General features: G+C 47.9%; 2 protein-coding genes and 1 non-coding gene across 5 annotated transcripts; all 3 read right to left on the reverse strand.

The window, feature by feature from the left end:
* Positions 1-1,022: 1,022 nt before the first annotated feature.
* Positions 1,023-3,827, reverse strand: LOC119194824 (alpha-1-antitrypsin homolog). Its single transcript, XM_037449236.2, has 5 exons — positions 3,686-3,827; positions 2,761-3,394; positions 2,216-2,486; positions 1,825-1,972; positions 1,023-1,637 (listed from the first exon to the last, which is right to left on the reverse strand). The coding sequence occupies exons 2-5, from the start codon at positions 3,383-3,385 to the stop codon at positions 1,446-1,448; spliced, it is 1,236 nt and encodes a 411-aa protein (XP_037305133.2). The 5' UTR covers positions 3,386-3,394; positions 3,686-3,827; the 3' UTR covers positions 1,023-1,445.
* A 738-nt stretch (positions 3,828-4,565) lies between these two features.
* Positions 4,566-18,425, reverse strand: clmnb (calmin b). Of its 3 annotated transcripts, XR_009942802.1 has the most exons (12): positions 16,450-18,425; positions 15,972-16,033; positions 15,797-15,892; positions 15,578-15,661; positions 15,378-15,470; positions 15,057-15,277; positions 14,725-14,918; positions 14,506-14,588; positions 12,302-13,533; positions 9,039-10,865; positions 5,192-5,352; positions 4,566-5,058 (listed from the first exon to the last, which is right to left on the reverse strand). XR_009942802.1 is itself a non-coding variant. In XM_037449235.2 (10 exons), the coding sequence occupies exons 1-10, from the start codon at positions 16,532-16,534 to the stop codon at positions 10,754-10,756; spliced, it is 2,262 nt and encodes a 753-aa protein (XP_037305132.2). In that variant the 5' UTR covers positions 16,535-18,425; the 3' UTR covers positions 8,817-10,753. The 3 variants fall into 3 exon arrangements, 1 of the variants encoding a protein (XP_037305132.2); XR_005114170.2 differs by having other exon boundaries at positions 4,566-5,352; XM_037449235.2 differs by lacking the exons at positions 4,566-5,058; positions 5,192-5,352 and having other exon boundaries at positions 8,817-10,865.
* Positions 18,072-18,332, reverse strand: LOC119195431 (small Cajal body-specific RNA 13). Its single transcript, XR_005114217.2, has one exon. It is a non-coding gene; the product is annotated as a small Cajal body-specific RNA 13 (non-coding RNA).
* Positions 18,426-18,471: the final 46 nt, after the last annotated feature.

The raw sequence follows: 18,471 nt of genomic DNA on the forward strand, positions 1-18,471 counted from the left end.
ACTACAAGGCCATCAGCAAAACCATGCAGCACCAGAAGTCACATTGAAAGTAAGACATTATACAATAAAAATACTCTCAATGAAATGTATTTAGAAATATTTGGCTTCGATGGCTCTCCCAGTCGAAAAGGTTCCCGACCCCTGCTGTAACGGTTCGTGTTTGGACCCAAATGCACTCACACAACTCCAGGCATCGTTTGGCCTTTTATTCAAAGCTCCGGAAACAGCAGGCAGAGTAACAGTAAGACAAAGGGCGGGTAGGTGTACCGGGGGTCAGGGTAGAGAGTTAAACCGACACTGGTAGGGTCGGCAACGGGAGATCCGTCTGAGAATAAGCAGAAAGACATTTTGCCAGCAAGTGGGTGAGCGACTGGGGTATAAATACTGAGGGAAGTGAAGAGGAAGGGTGCCAGTGTGTTGAGTGTCTTGACACTAGGAAATACAGTCAAATGAAAAGACACTTTGAAACCCCTCAAACTCGCTGCCCACAGACGGAACGTGGCCGAATTTGCCGTACCGTCAGGCCCTCCCCCCCCCCACACACCCTCTGCTCAGATCGTCAGCGCCACCCCGCCCTGTGGTTTTAATGGTCTGTTATGTCAAAGTGGGCAGTAGAACCTGAAATATACAGTATATGATCCTGTTGGTAAATGTGGTGTGAAAAAATAACAATGACCATCACACAAACTGAATTGTTCATTGTGTTTGGGTTGTGTGTCTGAACAGGAATGAAGTGAGTTGCTTACTGTTGAGAAAAGGAACATAGCCATGTCAGTGTGACTACCTTCAATTATTATTCAAATCCATGTCCTCAATAATTACATCAAGTATTTATCGAAGAACCTTGAAGAGCCATGATTAATACTACTACAATATTTGCTGCTTTTTGGCAGAAACTTCCCAATTGCATACAATTGATCCTGGAATTAGCAGACAGGTCGAGCTAACGTCAACAGGGAGATCGTTTCCTTCTGTCCTTTTCTTGGACCCCTGAACTTAGGGTTAAAATGACCAAACGCCAGTTGTTCATGACAAGTCTTTATTTCCCTTCACTTCACCATGTTGAAACAGCAGAAGCACAATAACAACGCAAATGCTTCAAGCAATATACTTACTTATGTGTTTTTTCATCTTTATCATAAACACAACTCAGATGGATACTAAATATAATGATGTATTTATACATAAAGCCAAGTTCCGATGACAGACGATGATTAATGAGTCAGGCAGACAGATTGATGGACTTGACATTTCGGTTACTTGATAGATCTGTCCTCGTATTCATCGAGCTACACTTCATTCATCAATCCCCAACGCTGTAAATATCACTGTGACATCTGTACACGGCTTTCAGATCCCGAGGTCAAAATGAGCATTATGTCCAGTGGCTACTAAAAACCTACTGCAGTGTCACAATAGAACAAACACTTCTGGAATCCTGGAACCTACATGGCCGTGGGGTCGCTGATCTTGCCCATGAAGAGGATGCTCTTTGTCGAGTGCTCCAGGATGAAGACCATGAAAGGTCTGTTGAGATTCATGACTTCAGGCATGCTCATGGGCATAACCTCGATGGTGGTGGCGCCCACTGCCTCTGTTCCTGTTTCATCCACGCTCAACATGGCCTGGTGGGACACCTGTGGGGGAAGCGAGAGGAGGCAGTTAGTGTTGAGTTTGGCACTAGAAGGCAGGTCTTAGAAACCTGTAGCTGACAAAGAGTCTGCATGATCTACACTATATCATGTGTTTATGCACATGTTCAAACACAATTCTCCAAATACAATCACCATAATAAACATGTGCGGGTGTCTTTGCTCCCTCTACCTTTGAGACTTTGAGTTTTACAGAATCGGACAGGCCAGAGAAATCTGCGCTGTCCGTGAAAGCGTCGACCATGCCCATATCTTTCAGTATGCTGTCCAGGGTGGCATCAGCGGAGATGGAGAACTTGGGCAGGAACAGATCCACAGAACTAAGGAATGCAGAGCATCACGTTACATATCTTGATACATACAGTGGACCTACAACTTGGTCACTCAACTTAAACTGTGCACAACTAGCAAGGATCCCACACCTCATCCTCTCCGTTCATTTATCCAGGTAAAAAGACCACCAAACGCCAGGATATTCCTTATGATCCTACAAATGACCTTACTGTAACCATGCACTTTACAACCATCAATATATTCAAAAGGAAATAAAATTCCCCTCTTACCTCCTGAAAAGTGAGTCATGCCAGTGCCTGATGTGTTCCTTAGTAATATAGCCCTCCACCTCCTGCATCTTGCCTTCGTCGGGCAGGACAATCATCATCGAGGTGTTGCCATGATACGGCAGCAAGATGACGGTGGTGTGGTTGTCCGAGTCGTGATAGAAGTCGTAGCGACCGGTCCTCTTCATCATGTCTACCTGAACCTTGGTGGTTTCGTCCACGTTGAAGTCGGCCGTTGCTGTGTGGTTAGCATTGAAGGGTTTTACCCACCGTCCTGTAGGAGAAATGGGAGATGAAAGCAATGTTGTTGCAATATAGTCAACTCATATGATTGTGGTTTTGCATAATGTTGCAATATGCGCTATACTTGTCTTGCATTATTTGAATATCTTACAGACTTTGTTTTAAATATTAGTGGTATGCTTGGTTGTCCTATACGAAGAGATGCTCCTGAAACTAGATACAAAAATGTGTTTTGTATAAAGCTGCCTTTCTGCATGGATGGGATGCTCTCTTTCAGAATGAATCTCCATGGTCGAGTGTCCTACCTCTGAAGTAGACATAGTTGATCAGCACCATGGCCATCTCAGGGCTCAGGTCCTTCACCATATCTTTGATCTTGTCATTGGTTTTGGCAGCAATGTGTGTGTTGATCTCAGCTGCAGCCTCATCAGGTTTGGTAAAGTCGACATTGAAGACATGAGCAGAGTAGGAGTGCTTGACATCCTTCAGGAACTCCCCCAGAGGGCTGAAGCCAGAGCGCACGGCAACGTCGTTACCCACGTCCAGGCGCTGATTCCCCTGGCTGTGCTCGACCATGTGAAAAAGATGCTTGTATGCTTCGTTGACCTGCATCTGGCTTAAAGCAGTGTAGCCCAAGCTGGAGAACATCTGGCGGTGGGTTTCCCCCTTGGCCCCTGTGGACAGCATGGACAAGGCGGTGGAGATGCCCAGTGGTGAGAAGAAGATGTTCTTCCCAGCAGCAGCCTGGGTACTCAAGCTTTTGTAGAGGGCAAAGCCAAAGTCAGCATTGGGAGCAGCCAGCTTGTGGCAGCTTGCTTCTCCCTCGTGGCTGTGAGCAGCACCATCGCCGTGGTGGTGGTGGTGGTGGTCTGCCCAGGCTGCACCCAGCAGCAGTACGGACAGTGCACAACTAGCAAGGATCCCACGCATGTTTACAGCCTGTCCAGTGAAAAGGACAAGTTCTTTGTTGAATTTCATAAATCATATAGAACTATTTTAGGAATTTGTTTTTTAAAGGAATGACAACTGAATAATAATAATAGTGGATAAGTTAAACAGGGTTCACTGATATGATTTACCATCTAAATAGCTCTACAAATGATTACATCTTATGTCACAATTTTGAAATGTGTACATTTTAAACTTGATTCTTGCAATAATTAGTTAGTCTATTACTATTAATATGTTTCAAGTAGTATACATTCATTTGAAATAAAGTGCCATGCTTACCTATAATGTCCTCCTTGCTGCAGACAGTTGGCCAGAAACGTCCCCATTATATACAAGAGCTCTAAGAGTCAGCTGACGGTTGAGTCAAAGATTAACCAAGAGCCATCCCCCACTTTGTGTCCTGTGTTATCAGACTCTCGCTCAGCACAACGTGGGTAATGAGCCATGGGGAGATAATGCAGTATTTATCCTACGGCTGCTGCCTGTCATCACTCAGTCGGCCTCGGTCACGATCCAAGTCCGTTAACTGGCTGGTACTAACAATACAATAGGTGTTGATTAAATGCGAAGCTAACACACCAAAAAAGCAGATTTGGCCCCAAATCTCAATGAGCTTCTCGATCCAAATAATGAATACTAAATAAAAGTTGCTGAAGAGGAAAGATGAACGTGGGACATCTCTTTTGTAAATAAATACTATGGAGTGGAAAAACGTGCCAATAAACAGTTTACTGACTGGGAGACTTGAGCTGACACTGAGAAACAGGAAACACACAGAAGACCGAAAGGGTGGGGGAGGGGGGTCACCCTTTGGGACTCTCACAAACCTTTGCTTTCCAAGGAGTCAATTGGACCTTCTTGATTAATAGGCTGACATTTCTGTTTCTTGTGATGGATCTGTTGTCCTGTTTATGAAACTATCCTCCATTTATCATCTCCTCAATGAGCTAAATGTCATCTCATCAAAACCCTGTGCTGCTGAGGTAAAACTGAAACGCGTACTGTAGATGTAACAGTGTTTTATTTCTTTTTTATGTGACTCGGGAAAATAAGCCCAGATGCTCCTGCAAAACATTTCTCTGTAATTGCACAAAGCGATAAAGAGATGGGTTGCAATGCAAGGGGAAAAAAACGACAAAAGAGCTTTTGTAATGGAAGAAAAGGGTTTTATGTTTTTTGCAAGAATAGAACGAGATTCAGTCACAGAGATGAATTACTTCAATTTGAATTTCTTTTCATCATTTTGTGCACATAGGGGGATAAAACTGTAAATCAGGCTGTAATGTTTTGGAAAATTGGAGGTGAAACAAAGCACTCTGCATTTTGATATAACTGCAGGATAGTTCTTTTCTTTCCCCATGATGATACACAATTCTATTGGGGGGAAAAAAACACAAATTGTGTAATATAAGTGGATGTAGTATTATAGCAAAGCCCAATAAATCTACGCTGTTTATTCCAGTCTAGACATTTGTAGGATCGATAATTCTCCCCATGAGCGCCACAAGCCCCGTGAGATGGTCGTAGGTTATGAGCATGAACGGCCTGTTAAAGGTGATCCTCGGGGGAACGGAGAAGTCCAGTCAACTGTCAGGTCTGCCCCCATCTTCGTACTCGATCTCTTCCACCTCCAGCATAACCTCATGAAGAGCCTGAAAGAAGACAGGGAATGTGGCCATTAAAGAGTGACATAAAAACTCCAATGGATCCCACAGAGGTCGGTTTCTGAATGTGTGGTAAGGGCTCAATCAAGTGCTTCAGCATCCTGGTTTTATGGTAATCCACCTTGGCATAGAGAAATATGATATTTTGGATTCCTCTTAACCGTGGCGAGTTTCAAGTGGGTTGCGTGCGAGAAAACCCATGACACCCCAGAGTTCCTCAGCAGGTCTTCTAAACTGTAGGATTTCCTTGGTTGGAACTTCGGGAAACGGATTTCTGCCTGCCTGTGAAAACACAGCAATCAATGTTTTAATGGATTTGCTCTCGTTGAAGTTGTCTTGTTACTACTTGTGGGACCCATACTGCAGGCTCGGGCTCACTCATGTGCAGAGAGCAGTAATTATTGCTGACTTAGAATCCACTCAGCATCGTTCATCATGCTAGCCAACAACAGAAAGCCGGGGGCTGCAGGGGACCCGTGCCGTGACATGGATCGATATGCTGTGCACTCAAGGATAAGCCAACGCCCTTTATGGAGGGCATAACATCACTGTACATTGACATCCTCAGACCCATATATAAAACCCTGAGCTTCACGACACACATGTGTAAATAGGTTAGTTCAAACATATTGTGTCACTTGCCCTTGCTGGGTCGAGGCACACTTTATTTGTTTGCAGTTAATACGGTTCAGTTTTACAGTTTAGGTTTTCACAGTATTTAAAAAGGACATGAAAAATGATGCATTCATGTTTGTTTGCAACAACCAAATGATAATTGCTCGGCTGATGTAGCAGAAATGTATACAGAATTTCCATGAAAGTGGGAAAAGGAAAGTGCAGCTGCATCTGTTATGTAAATGTTGGGAGAAAATTCATGAAGATGAGCAGCTGGTGCCGATTTGATTAAACCATTGCAGAAGAAAAGTTTAAAAAACAAGATAATGGCATCAAAAGAGAGGCTGTCGAATCTTGAATGGATGAAAATGATGTGGGAAACGTTGCGTTTGTTTCATGAACGCATTTGAGGAAGGTTGCAGTCTCCTCGTCGCTGCTGCCAAAAGAAAGATGTGATGATGTGGAATATCAAGTCAATGCTCTGAGCGTAACTGTCACGGTTTGGTCTCTCTTCCTGTGTTATTTTGTAGTTTTCATGTCTCTTGTGTTCCTGGGTAACTTCACTTCCTGCCTTGTCCTGTGATTGCCTGATTGATTCCACCTGTGTCCAATCACCTGCACCTCCCTTGTGTATTTAAGCCCTGTGTGCCTGTTGTCCAGTGTCGTGTCATTGTCTAAATGTCCCACGCTGTTGGAGCACGTTATTGGTTTTGTCTGGAATAAAGAGCACTCTTTGATCGGGAACCTCTGCATTTGAGTCCTGCTTCCGCCTGCGGCTCCAGCACCGAACCTTGACAGAATGACACGACCAAAGAAGGACTCAGCAGACTCCTGGTGCGACTTGGGCCCGGAATACCTGGATGTGAGGAGCCCGTTTTTCCAGCGTAAGACGGATTTCATTTTTGGTCCCAGGAGCTATCAGAAGGCGTGCCTGGAACTAAGGGACCTCCTCAACCCGAGAAAGAAGAGCCCGAGGAGGAGGAGGAGACGAACCCCTCCAGCCCCGGCTCCTGACCGGGCCCAAAGACGCCCGTCAGCGCCGGTTCCAGCCCCCAGACGCCCGTCAGCGCCCGTTCCTGCGCCGAGACGCCCGTCAGCGCCCGTTCCTGCGCCGAGACGCCCGTCAGCGCCCGTTCCTGCGCCGAGACGCCCGTCAGCGCCCGTTCCTGCGCCGAGACGCCCGTCAGCGCCCGTTCCTGCGCCGAGACGCCCGTCAGCGCCCGTTCCTGCGCCGAGACGCCCGTCAGCGCCCGTTCCTGCGCCGAGACGCCCGTCAGCGCCCGTTCCTGCGCCGAGACGCCCGTCAGCGCCCGTTCCTGCGCCGAGACGCCCGTCACCGCCCGTTCCGGCCCCCAGAGTCCAGTCTCCGCCCGTTCCGGCCCCCAGAGTCCAGTCTCCGCCCGTTCCGGCCCCCAGAGTCCAGTCTCCGCCCGTTCCGGCCCCCAGAGTCCAGTCTCCGCCCGTTCCGGCCCCCAGAGTCCAGTCTCCGCCCGTACCGGCCCCCAGAGTCCAGTCTCCGCCCGTACCGGCCCCCAGAGTCCAGTCTCCGCCCGTACCGGCCCCCAGAGTCCAGTCTCCGCCCGTACCGGCCCCCAGAGTCCAGTCTCCGCCCGTTCCGGCCCCCAGAGTCCAGTCTCCGCCCGTTCCGGCCCCCAGAGTCCAGTCTCCGCCCGTTCCGGCCCCCAGAGTCCAGTCTCCGCCCGTTCCGGCCCCCAGAGTCCAGTCTCCGCCCGTTCCGGCCCCCAGAGTCCAGTCTCCGCCCGTTCCGGCCCCCAGAGTCCAGTCTCCGCCCGTTCCGGCCCCCAGAGTCCAGTCTCCGCCCGTTCCGGCCCCCAGAGTCCAGTCTCCGCCCGTTCCGGCCCCCAGAGTCCAGTCTCCGCCCGTTCCGGCCCCCAGAGTCCAGTCTCCTGACCCGTCCCCACGGCCCCTGATCGTGCCCCCTCCCTCCCCTCCCTTGGTCCTCTCCCCCCCACCCCTGGGGGCCGTCTGGGATCCGGCCCTTGAGGGGGGGGTGGGGTCAGGGGTTGGGCCGCCGCAGCCGCACTGCTCGGCGCCCCCCGCCACGACGTCGCCGGAGCCGCACTGCTCGGCGCCCCCCTCCACGACGACGCCGCAGCCGCACTGCTCGGCGCCCCCCTCCACGACGACGCCGCAGCCGCACTGCTCGGCGCCCCCCGCCACGACGACGCCGGAGCCGCTCAGCTCGGCGCCCCCCGCCACGACGACGCCGGAGCCGCACTGCTCGGCGCCCCCCGCCACGACGACGCCGGAGCCGCATAGCTCGGCGCCCCCCGCCACGACGACGCCGGAGCCGCAGAGCTCGGCGCCCCCCGCCACGACGACGCCGCAGCCGCACAGCTCGGCGCTCACCGCCACTCCGAGGCCCGGTCGCCGACCCGGCAGGGCCCCCGAGACCCCGAGGCCCGGTCGCCGACCCGGCAGGGCCCCCGAGACCCCGAGGCCCGGTCGCCGACCCGGCAGGGCCCCCGAGACCCCGAGGCCCGGTCGCCGACCCGGCAGGGCCCCCGAGACCCCGAGGCCCGGCCGCCGACCCGGCAGACCCCCCGAGATCCTGAGGCCCGGCCGCCGTAGCGGTCGGTCCCCCGAGACCCTGAAGCCCGGCCGCCGTAGCGGTCGCCCCCCCGAGACCCTCAAGCCCGGTAGCGGTAGACCCCCCGAAGGACCCGACGAGTGGCCGCCATCACCCTGAGTTCCCTGCGCGGTCCAAGATCGTTGGGTTCCCACCCTCCCTCCCCTTGTCTGTGTTTCCCTGGTTCTGTTCCCCTTGAGGACCGTCTGGAATTCGGTCCTTGAGGGGGGGGTTCTGTCACGGTTTGGTCTCTCTTCCTGTGTTATTTTGTAGTTTTCATGTCTCTTGTGTTCCTGGGTAACTTCACTTCCTGCCTTGTCCTGTGATTGCCTGATTGATTCCACCTGTGTCCAATCACCTGCACCTCCCTTGTGTATTTAAGCCCTGTGTGCCTGTTGTCCAGTGTCGTGTCATTGTCTAAATGTCCCACGCTGTTGGAGCACGTTATTGGTTTTGTCTGGAATAAAGAGCACTCTTTGATCGGGAACCTCTGCATTTGAGTCCTGCTTCCGCCTGCGGCTCCAGCACCGAACCTTGACAGTAACCAATTCAATTCTACCCTAACCCTAACCTCAATTAGATCGGCCAGAAAGTAGAAATCTCCAAAAATAAAAATGAAGTGCCAGGATACATTCCAACAGGGGAATGAAGTACATTATTTAGGTGGAACCCATATAGCTTCACAATCATTGTGTTTTGTGTTTTGCAGCGAGGCCAGCCGCACCGCCGTGGCTGAGCAGTTCTTGTTGTACAGCATCATCACCTCAGAGGAGTCGTCTCCGAACATGGTGTTCCATCAACATGTAGGCTGCTCAAAACTCTGAGCTGACCGATACTTTCATGCCCACCCTTCTCCCAATCATCTACATCAGTTCTGTTTGCAGCATCTTCTCCAAATTCCACCCCTGCTGGTGCCCCAATGCCAGCTCCCGTTCCAGTTCCAGGTTCTACCCTTTGGACCCCACCCCCTTCATGTAGAGAGAGGGTGTGTTGCAGATCTGCAAGAGCAGCTAAGGTGGCCAGCCCCAGGGCCTCCAGGGCCTGGTTCCGACTGACAGAACCACACATCCGGGACAGCAGCACCAGAGCTGACGCAGGCCCAATGGCGAGAACAGGAAGTTGTGCTGTTGCTGCTCAGCAGCGGCGCTGGTTGTCAGGTTGCGGTACGGCTCAAAGGCCAAGGCTGTGTTTAGGGCCAATGAGTTGAGCTGCTCATTGACCTCTTGTTCCCTTCGCAGAGGCCTGCTTCAAAGTTTCTCAGGCTTCCGTCGAACCGACCCATCTGCCGTGAGACCTGTTAGCCATGCCAGCGCAGTGAGACATGTAAAACCATACAGAGCAAACATCAAAGCTTCTTCTCTCGCCATCCTGGCCTGGCCTGGTTCTAGGGCGCTGGGTTTGGGTTGGTCTCTCAGAAGACCAGCCTAGCTTCAGCTGTGGGGATGTGCTGTTCTCGTGGTTTTGTGCGGGGGTGGTACTGTTGAAAGTATATTGATCTCTGGGGGATGAGCTCTTGACCCGTGGGTTGAGCTCCAAGCAAACAAAGGCGGCATGATTTTTTTTGTTTCTTAGAATTTCAGCCGCCAATAAAGGTGTGTGTGTGTGTGTGTGTGTTTGGTGGACATTGACAACAGGGACAACTCGTCCCCCCCTTTACACATTGTGGTCAACATGGATTTTGAACACTTATGCAACGGATGCATATAAATGCTGCTCTAGTTTCACTCACTTTTACACACTTGTATTCCAACAAAGTCATTGAGTGTGTCCCTTGAATGTCTACTGCACTAGTTTGATCTTGTGGAAAGGACCAGAATATATTTTAAAAATGAGACAACGATTTATTATTTATATTGCATAGTCACAAAAATGTCATGAAAAGAAAATCCGGTGTTGTTGATGAGCCTTTATCACACAATATCTGTAGCGATGAGGACAATGATACACAATGATGCAAGTGACAGTGAGAGGCTGCAAAATGTCAAGGTGCTCATTAAATATTATCAGCTTAGTTCCACAGTGTCAATACAGCTGCTCTCTAAACAGCAAGTGTTGAGGGATGAGCAGCCGAACCTGTGTGACAGTCGCTTCTGTGATGCTGCGACGCCACCATGTGGTTGGTAAAGTCTATGAAAGTCTGTGAAATCAAAAGAAGGATCTCTGCCTGAAACGTACATCAAATAAACAGGGCACTGGACCTGCACAAACAGCCCACACCCATCCCCAGTAACGTGTGGGTAAGGCCGAGTAGCTGACAAAATGTGTGATAATGAGGATAACCCTGTATTTTATCTGAAACTATAAACCAAATGATTAATCATTTCTGATGCCAGCAAAAAGCTCACACAGTCATTAAGGGCCTCCTTACGGGGGATTTTGTGACCCACATAAAGAGTCAATCCAGTCCAAAGTGTCCCTGTTTGGCTCGTTAGTGGCTAATAAGCATATCTTAACAAGAAGCGTGGACAGCAGGGGCACTCAGAAGATGAAGTAGCAGTAGAGCAGGATCCACAGGACCAACAGCATGTACTGCTCTGATGGGGTTACGTCCCAAGGAGCAGCAGAGGATTGAGTGATGAATCCTCCTTCTCTGTTGAACAGCAGGTAAAACACAGTTGTTAGAAACAGACGACAATGAGGCACGCAATGGCTATTCAATAGAGGGCCATGGGGGCTGATCCCCCCTACAGCGCCTTTCAGGGCCACATTCATATGGAATGTACCCAGAAATATTAGTCAAATATTAGATCGGTGCATAATATATGCTTTTCCTGCAGGTGTCTCAGCAGGCCGAGAGCCATGGAGTGATGGCCCGCAGAAGGCGGGTCGCCAAGCAGTTTGGCCTATTGGTGATTAAAGATATAAATGTGTGTGATACACTTGATTTATCTTCATTGGCTCGTAATGTATGATGGGATATGTTTGGCCACGTAAAATAGATCAGATGTGTGCTCCAAATCGCCGCCTGATAGCCTACAGAACGGGCCAGCCGACTGGCAGCCAAAGTGACGCATGATGAGCAGCCTCAGACCAAATGAGATATGATGTATGTTAATGGTACTCATTTTGGACATCGCTATTTTGTTTTTTGGCCATTGCAATCTTGTTCTTTTGCAACCAGGATTGTAACATTTTTGCCGATTAAACCGGTTCAAATCTTTCATGAAGCGAAACCCGACTGAAAGGTTTAAAATTGCAAAAAACACAGACAACTACCAGACTGCACAACGTCGTGGTAGAGACCTGTCAATTACAAGTTAGCCCCGCCCTAAAGCACCCCGGCTTTATGGTCTGTTTGACACTAAATGGATCATAATTTACTAAATGAACATCATGCTGTATTAAAGAAGACTTGGAACTAGATATTGAGACATAAACTCATGTTTACAATGTTTACTAAGAGAATGAATCCAGAGAGTAGTAGTAGTAGTAGGGACATTTTCTCATAGACTTCTATGGGACCAGAGGAGTCGCCCCCTGGTGCAGAGTTAGAAAATGCAGGTTTAAGATACTTCAGCAGCATCCCCTTTTGACAATTTCTGCAAGCATTTACCCTGTTGTTTCACAGCGTAGGGCGGCTTTGGTCCGTTCTTTATTTGGGTTGGACAAGTTGAAACACATAACGTTAGCCAAAACTCTTCCGTTTGTCTGGATATAAGGACTATGGTTCCCACTTAACAAAACTACATTCCTGCTAGGACAAAACTGTATTTTCTACAGGAGTACAGTTGCAATTGTAAACCGTTTGAAACATCTGATTCTTTTTGTAAATTGAAACAAAACAAATAAACTCTGAAAAACTTGGGTTCTATTAAAAAAACATAGTGGTTTTGCTTGAAATTACAAAAAAATGAAAACAAAACCAAAAAAACACAAAACGGCAAGTATTTGGTTCCTGTTCATTGAAGTCTCCTTGTCTCCGACATATTGATTAGTTAATCCACCACCATTATCTTTGCGCCGTGTGTTATGCTGGAGAGCCGAAAACTAGTGACCACAGTTTGTGAGGGTGTGGCTAAAGCCTACCTGGATGAGGGAGGAGCTGCAGTACAGCCAGGTATCCAATTACTGTCGACACCCTGGACGTTGACGCCTGCTCTCGTGTCACTTTCGAGGGTCGTTTTACCTGCTACTGTTGACGCCTTGCCAGTGAGTTCTTGTCTCTTCACCTTAAGGTTCCTGTCTTTCTGCTCTGCTGCAACCACAGCAACCATCACTCCATCTCTGCATCCTTCCTCATCTTCTTCATTGGTTAATTCTTCCATGTTCGGGCCAGTTTCTGTCGAGTCATTTACTTCTTCTGTATTCATTCTAGTTTCCCCAGCTCCTTTGGATTCATATGTAGTCTTATCAGTGAAAACTATTGCTTTTACTCCAACCTTGAAACTCTCTAAATTACCAACACTCTGCTGAGTTCCCTTCTCTTCATCCTTATACCCTTCCACTTGTTCTTTCCCTGACTTTCTCTCCTGCCCTTCATTGAATTTCAGAACTTTCTCTACTTGTCCACATTTTTCAAGAGGTCCCCTTTCAATCTTTTTCTCAACTTCTATCTTCTGACTACCTCCATCAAAAAGCTTTGAGTTCTTTGTTCCAATCGGAGCCTCTCTTTCACACCAACCACGCTTCATCAGGCGAGCATTTGAGTCTTCTAGATGTCTTCTCCTGTTTGATGTCTTCTTCCATGTTTCCAGGTGTTTTAACTCTTCAGTGTGGTGCCTGCTCATGAACATTTCTTCCTCTGTTTGCTCTTCCACCCTGGGCACTTGCCTTTTCAACTCATTATATGGTGGAAAAACCTCTTTATTCAGATCCAGGATATAGCTGTAGGCCTCCTCCTCATCTGAATCCAGCACTGACAGGCTGTAGATTCCTTCCTCTGAACTGAAAGAGAAGTGACTTTCATCCACCGTGGGCTTGCTGTCGCCCTGATCCGAAGACGCGTTCTCCATCCCTGATCGGATCTCCTGGCTGAGTACCCCTGCATCCAGGGCACTGGGTAGCTGTAAAATGCTTTGACTCCGGATTTTCTTTTTGCTGAATAGGGGCATGGCCTCGCTAGTGGTAATCAAGGTGTTTACGGGGCTCCCTGAGGGTCTTTGCGCCCAGCGTTTCCACAGTAGCTGCTCGCGGCTCTTCTCTGAACCTTGGACTGATGCTTGGGCCTTTGGTTCATCAGCTTGGGTCTCTTCAGTGCTGACAGACTCAAGTGATCCACAATTTGGGGTCTCAGACACTTGGATATATGTTGTATCATCCTGTAATATAGGGTTTAGTTTTACATTATACCACAGGAATACTATAATACTCATTGGTATATAGTGTTAATGAAAATGCTGTTTTTTCTTTGTAAAAGAATAAAATATCTTAGGAAATAGTTCATTCCCTTTTTTCTCAAAAGTTAAATGGGAAGATCAAGACCCCTCTCCTCCTGTGCATTTGATATTATAGGACACATACACAAACTGCTTGTTTTAAGACTCATACTATACTACTTTTGTCTGAAACGTTCAGTTTTACCACGTGTCTCTTTAAGCCCCGCCCTCACAAACAGACCAATCTCTGTGCATGTCCAGCGTTATATATTGGCCCAGGTTGACAAAACAGTCCATTTAAAAATGATTCAGGCAAACCCACAGCTTTTTCTTAAATCTTGCCGGGACATGGTCTTATAAATGTAATGAATCCATTTGGTTCTAGTGCCTTCTAAGCCTGGGACGCCATGTAGACAAATGTGCCCAACTGTGCGAACTACAAAACATCCAAACAGGTTGTATTTATTAGTATTCATTCATTACAGGAATTATACAAACATGTGCGAGTTGTTTCCAGCGCTTGGGGGCTGCTGAACATGCCAGACAGCACGCATTAGCGTGTCAAAGACTTCATAATATGTCCCCTTTAAGTCACCGTAAGCAACAAGTTAGCTTTTAGCTTACCATACAGCTACTGCAGTTCTACAGTTCACTAAATGACGTGATAAATCAAAATGATATACAGTCATGAAAGTGGTGAAAAAACCTTCCATCCCCCGAGCACAATTAGCTGTTTGCATTGAAGTGGAGAATGACTGGTTAATCAGAGGGGCAGTAGGCAGCTGGTAGGCAGCTGGGACGGCGTATATACGGCTTTGCCGTAAGCTAAGAAAGGCTAAGCTAACCGTTGAGACCATTTTTCTGACCTAGAACAGGCAAAGGCAACAAAGTGGAACTACTCCGAGCCGTACGAACCTGATCTGTGCCGGAACAATGCCCCAGAAACATAGACACGTAGGTGATGATGGACTGCTCATCGAGTGAAGGGCCAGACACATCTGTGCAAAACAAGAATGAAGATTTGTCGTGCATTAGCACCTACTTGTCGTAGGACAGCCTACGCGAAGAAGCAAAAGGGTGTTTTTGTGGATGAAACTGGATCAATGGGAGCCTTTCTATTGAGTGAGATTTTACCTTCAGGCTCCAGCAGAGGTTGTATATCCAAACTGCAATGGGCTATTGTGAAGGCGAGCTGGATGTTTTCTCTTGGCTGTTTGGAGAAACTCTCCGTCAGGTCGACCAGGTCTGGGTTTATGGACTTAATCAAAGCAAGGAATGCCAGCCCACTCCTCCAGCAACTCCCGAAGTCATGCACCTCCACCCCAAACCTGCAGATATTTCATTTTATGATCGCAAAACCAAACTGAGCTTCCATCATTATGGTTGCTGAGGTGTCCGCCGAGGTTTGGAAGGTTTTAATTGATTAAAAATGACTTGGTAAGTGGTTGGCTGTCTTTCAGACTCACCTTGATGTGCATCTTTGGACCCACTGGAGCAGCTTCTTGATTGCTTTCCCATGGTACTTTGGCCCTCTGGCAGCCTTCCTGCCTTTGCTTGGCAGGGTGTTGCCGCAGTAGCTGCCAATGTCATTTGGCTGTGGTAAGAGGTCGCTAGAGGAGGGGTAAATGCTCGGTGTTAAGGAAATGAGGCTGGAAGACAAATTCCTCTGAAGGCCTTGGGTCTTTACCTAAAGGAGAAGAATGTGTGGGTCAGTAACAAAACACTACCACCCAGGCGATACTGCATAAACACATCCGGGTAGGAAGACGATGGGGGAGAAGACCTGCCTGGAAGTGCAGGACCATATTCCAGACCAGTTCAAGAACAGCAGAGGGGATGCCATCAGCGATACCTGTGGCATCGATGCCAGGCAGCTTCACCTGAGGGGCAACAGGGAGGAGACATCACCCAAATCCTGTTCTTTGGGATTTTAATATAAGTGCAAGGCATGTCAAAGCCTAGTCCCTGTACAAGCGAACATACTCACGTGTCTATCATCGAGGAACGCAAGGGCTTTGGAAATATTGTTCAGTCTGAAAATGCGTTGAGAAGATGACCTAAATCTGTAAAGCTGACCAAAGACATCATACAACTCATGTTTTGGAATGTGTCTTAAGGTGACAGTGAACAGTGAAAATGAAATAACTTTAATTGTTTTGTATTATATTCTTCTTCAAACGCTTCCACTTCATAGCTTGGCTTTTACCAGCTTGCACCCTGACAGCTCCTCCAGCAGAGCCATGAGTATTCGTCCATCCTGAAGGTCGGTAAACAGGTCGAGCACTTCTTCTGGAGGGTCGCGCTGGAAATAACAAATGGTGAACTTTATTGGTGACAGCATTTATGAGTGTAGTGTAACTCTGTATTGATTTGTGCCTTACTCTCTGCAGAAACATATTCATCCACCTGGTGAAGGTTCTCCTCCGCACTGCTTTCCTTTCATCTAGAGCAGAGGAAACAGCAGCTTTTTATGAATGAACACTGAACAATATTGTTAGTTGTGTTTTAACCGTGTAGCACATGAGGGATATGAAGTTAGTAAGTTTTGTCTGACCGCTGTGGGTCCTGATCGACGTCCTAACGCAGGTAACCCTAAACGACTGCTCACTATGAATACATTTAGGAACATGAAGCAAATATTTCAAAAGCTAGTCATCAAGTGGAAAACAAGGTGTACGATTGGGCAATCAGATACATCAGTGCCACGTACCTGGAAAATAACTATGAGGAAGATGGATAAAGGCAGGGAAAGGAAGTGAAATGTTGCCTGGCAAGGTGTTCTCTTTTTGATGTATACACAGGGATTTAACACAGGTTTTTTACACAGTGGGTCAGTATATGTAGCTCCAGTCACAGTACCTTGAGGCTGCCGCACACGATGATCACTGATCTCTCCCACTGACTGTCTCCCGGATTCCCTGTTGGCGATGTCCTTCATTCTCATTTAACCACACTTGTCTACTTATGATCCATCATGGAGATAAGGACGCGAGGTAAAACCAATATGTGAGGCTCTCGGAGCAATTAGAGGAGCTCTGCGGTTTCCTTACAGAATAAGGATGACGAAAAGGCAAAGTGAGGCGGTGAGTCTTGCCTGAACACGCTCCACTCCCCCTGACACACCTCCACCTGGATCCTACTGGTGGGCTGCGGTCCACAGAACTATGTGGAGGCCGGCAGACAGTCACATGACTTCCTTACAGGTTCCAGAGGGGAGTCAGCTGTGGTGAGGTTACGGGTGGTATGTGTTACCTGCAGAGGCCTGTAACTCAAAGCATTGGTTCTCAGGTAGCATGCTGTGAATGGATGGGGTCCAGTCTCCATCCAGGACATGGTGAAACCCTCCATCCCAACATCAAGGTGCTTGTTCCTCCCTCACTGAGAGCAAAACACTCGACTAGATCACCACTCTTTGCTGTCCTGCTCCTAAATGGTGGAAGGAGCTCTCTGAGGACCACAGAGAGCCTCTACATCTTCAGACTAAAAGACACACCTCTTCAGACTACACCTCCACTAAAACACTAACTGTAGCACTTAAACTGTACTTAAAATTATTTATGAAATTACACTTCCTTGTTCTTCTGAGTTTCCTTATGGTTGCAATTATTTTAAGTCACTTTGGAAAAAAGCATCCGCTAAATGACATGCCCTTTTCCTTCATCATGACACTGTTTAATGAAAGAAGCACGTTTCCCTCAGACGAAGGAATACAAACAGTGAGCAGCTGCAGCCATGCTTTTTACTTTACACACTCCACACAGTTCTTTCGTTGCCAATAAAGACGGTTTGAGAGGACCGGCAGGCAGACTTTTCTTTGCCCTCTGAAATGTTCTTCACCACCAGCTGGAGTTCATGCCACAGTGGTGTGTGGCCCTCTGCTGCATGACCGTCTTCTCAGTACCAAAAAAGGACCCACGTAATCTTTAAAAGGTTTTATTAAAACATAGTGTATTACTATTATATTAGAGCAGCCCACTTGATTCAAGGCTGAAGTTAGTGAATGAAGGACTTCTACTCTGTCCACTTTGGTTATTTTCATATTGAAAAATGTATGATATTGGGACACTTTGGAAAATGATAAAGGATTGATGCAATCACAAAGGTAACTTTCCCATCACTTGAGAATATCTGCGGGAACCTAAAGCATGTTGGATCATAATGTGTAGAACAGGATGTGTATGGCAGTCCCGCTTGTTCTGCAAAGACCTACCGTACATGTATCTCAGCTCTGTAGTATTTTCCTCTTTCAAAGTCAAATGGGGAGTTCAATGCATGTTTTATGAGGGACGAGAAAATTCTTTCATAATCATAGCAGAAGCTGGCAAAATGGACGAGAATCTATGTCCAATCCACATGAAATAACAGCACATGAACAGGTCTGCTCTGTAAACCTAAACCAAGGTCTTCCGTATGATTGCAAACAGAACAGGATTTATTATTGAAGAAATTAAAGTAGATTTACAACAAACTGATCAAATTGTTACTGTGACAGTTGACCGTGCGCAGCAGGAAGAGCTCCCCCTGGTTCAAACAATATCTAGCTGTCAGGCTTTGCTCTACCTGCCTTAAGAAAGGTGACAGCTACGGTGAGAGACCGCCACCACCGTGGAAGGCAGGGGTTTGTCCAAGGAACATCGCACGTGAGTCTTCTGAAGCTCCAGAAGTCACGCCTTTTCATTCTTTGAGTTGCTTTCTGCCACCTTGTTGTGCCCACAAGCAATGGTCCATGCAGGGAGCATCTTTACAAGGCTGCACAAGAGTCCATTACACAACTTTACATGCCATTCATCCAGTGACTTTCATTGTATTTTCAACCCGTGAGGGCTCACAGAGAGCAATCTTGCACATGGGACAGCCGGGGCTCGAACCGCCAACCCTGCG

This window comes from Pungitius pungitius, chromosome 20, assembly GCF_949316345.1.
Source record: "Pungitius pungitius chromosome 20, fPunPun2.1, whole genome shotgun sequence".
Classification (NCBI taxonomy): domain Eukaryota; kingdom Metazoa; phylum Chordata; class Actinopteri; order Perciformes; family Gasterosteidae; genus Pungitius; species Pungitius pungitius.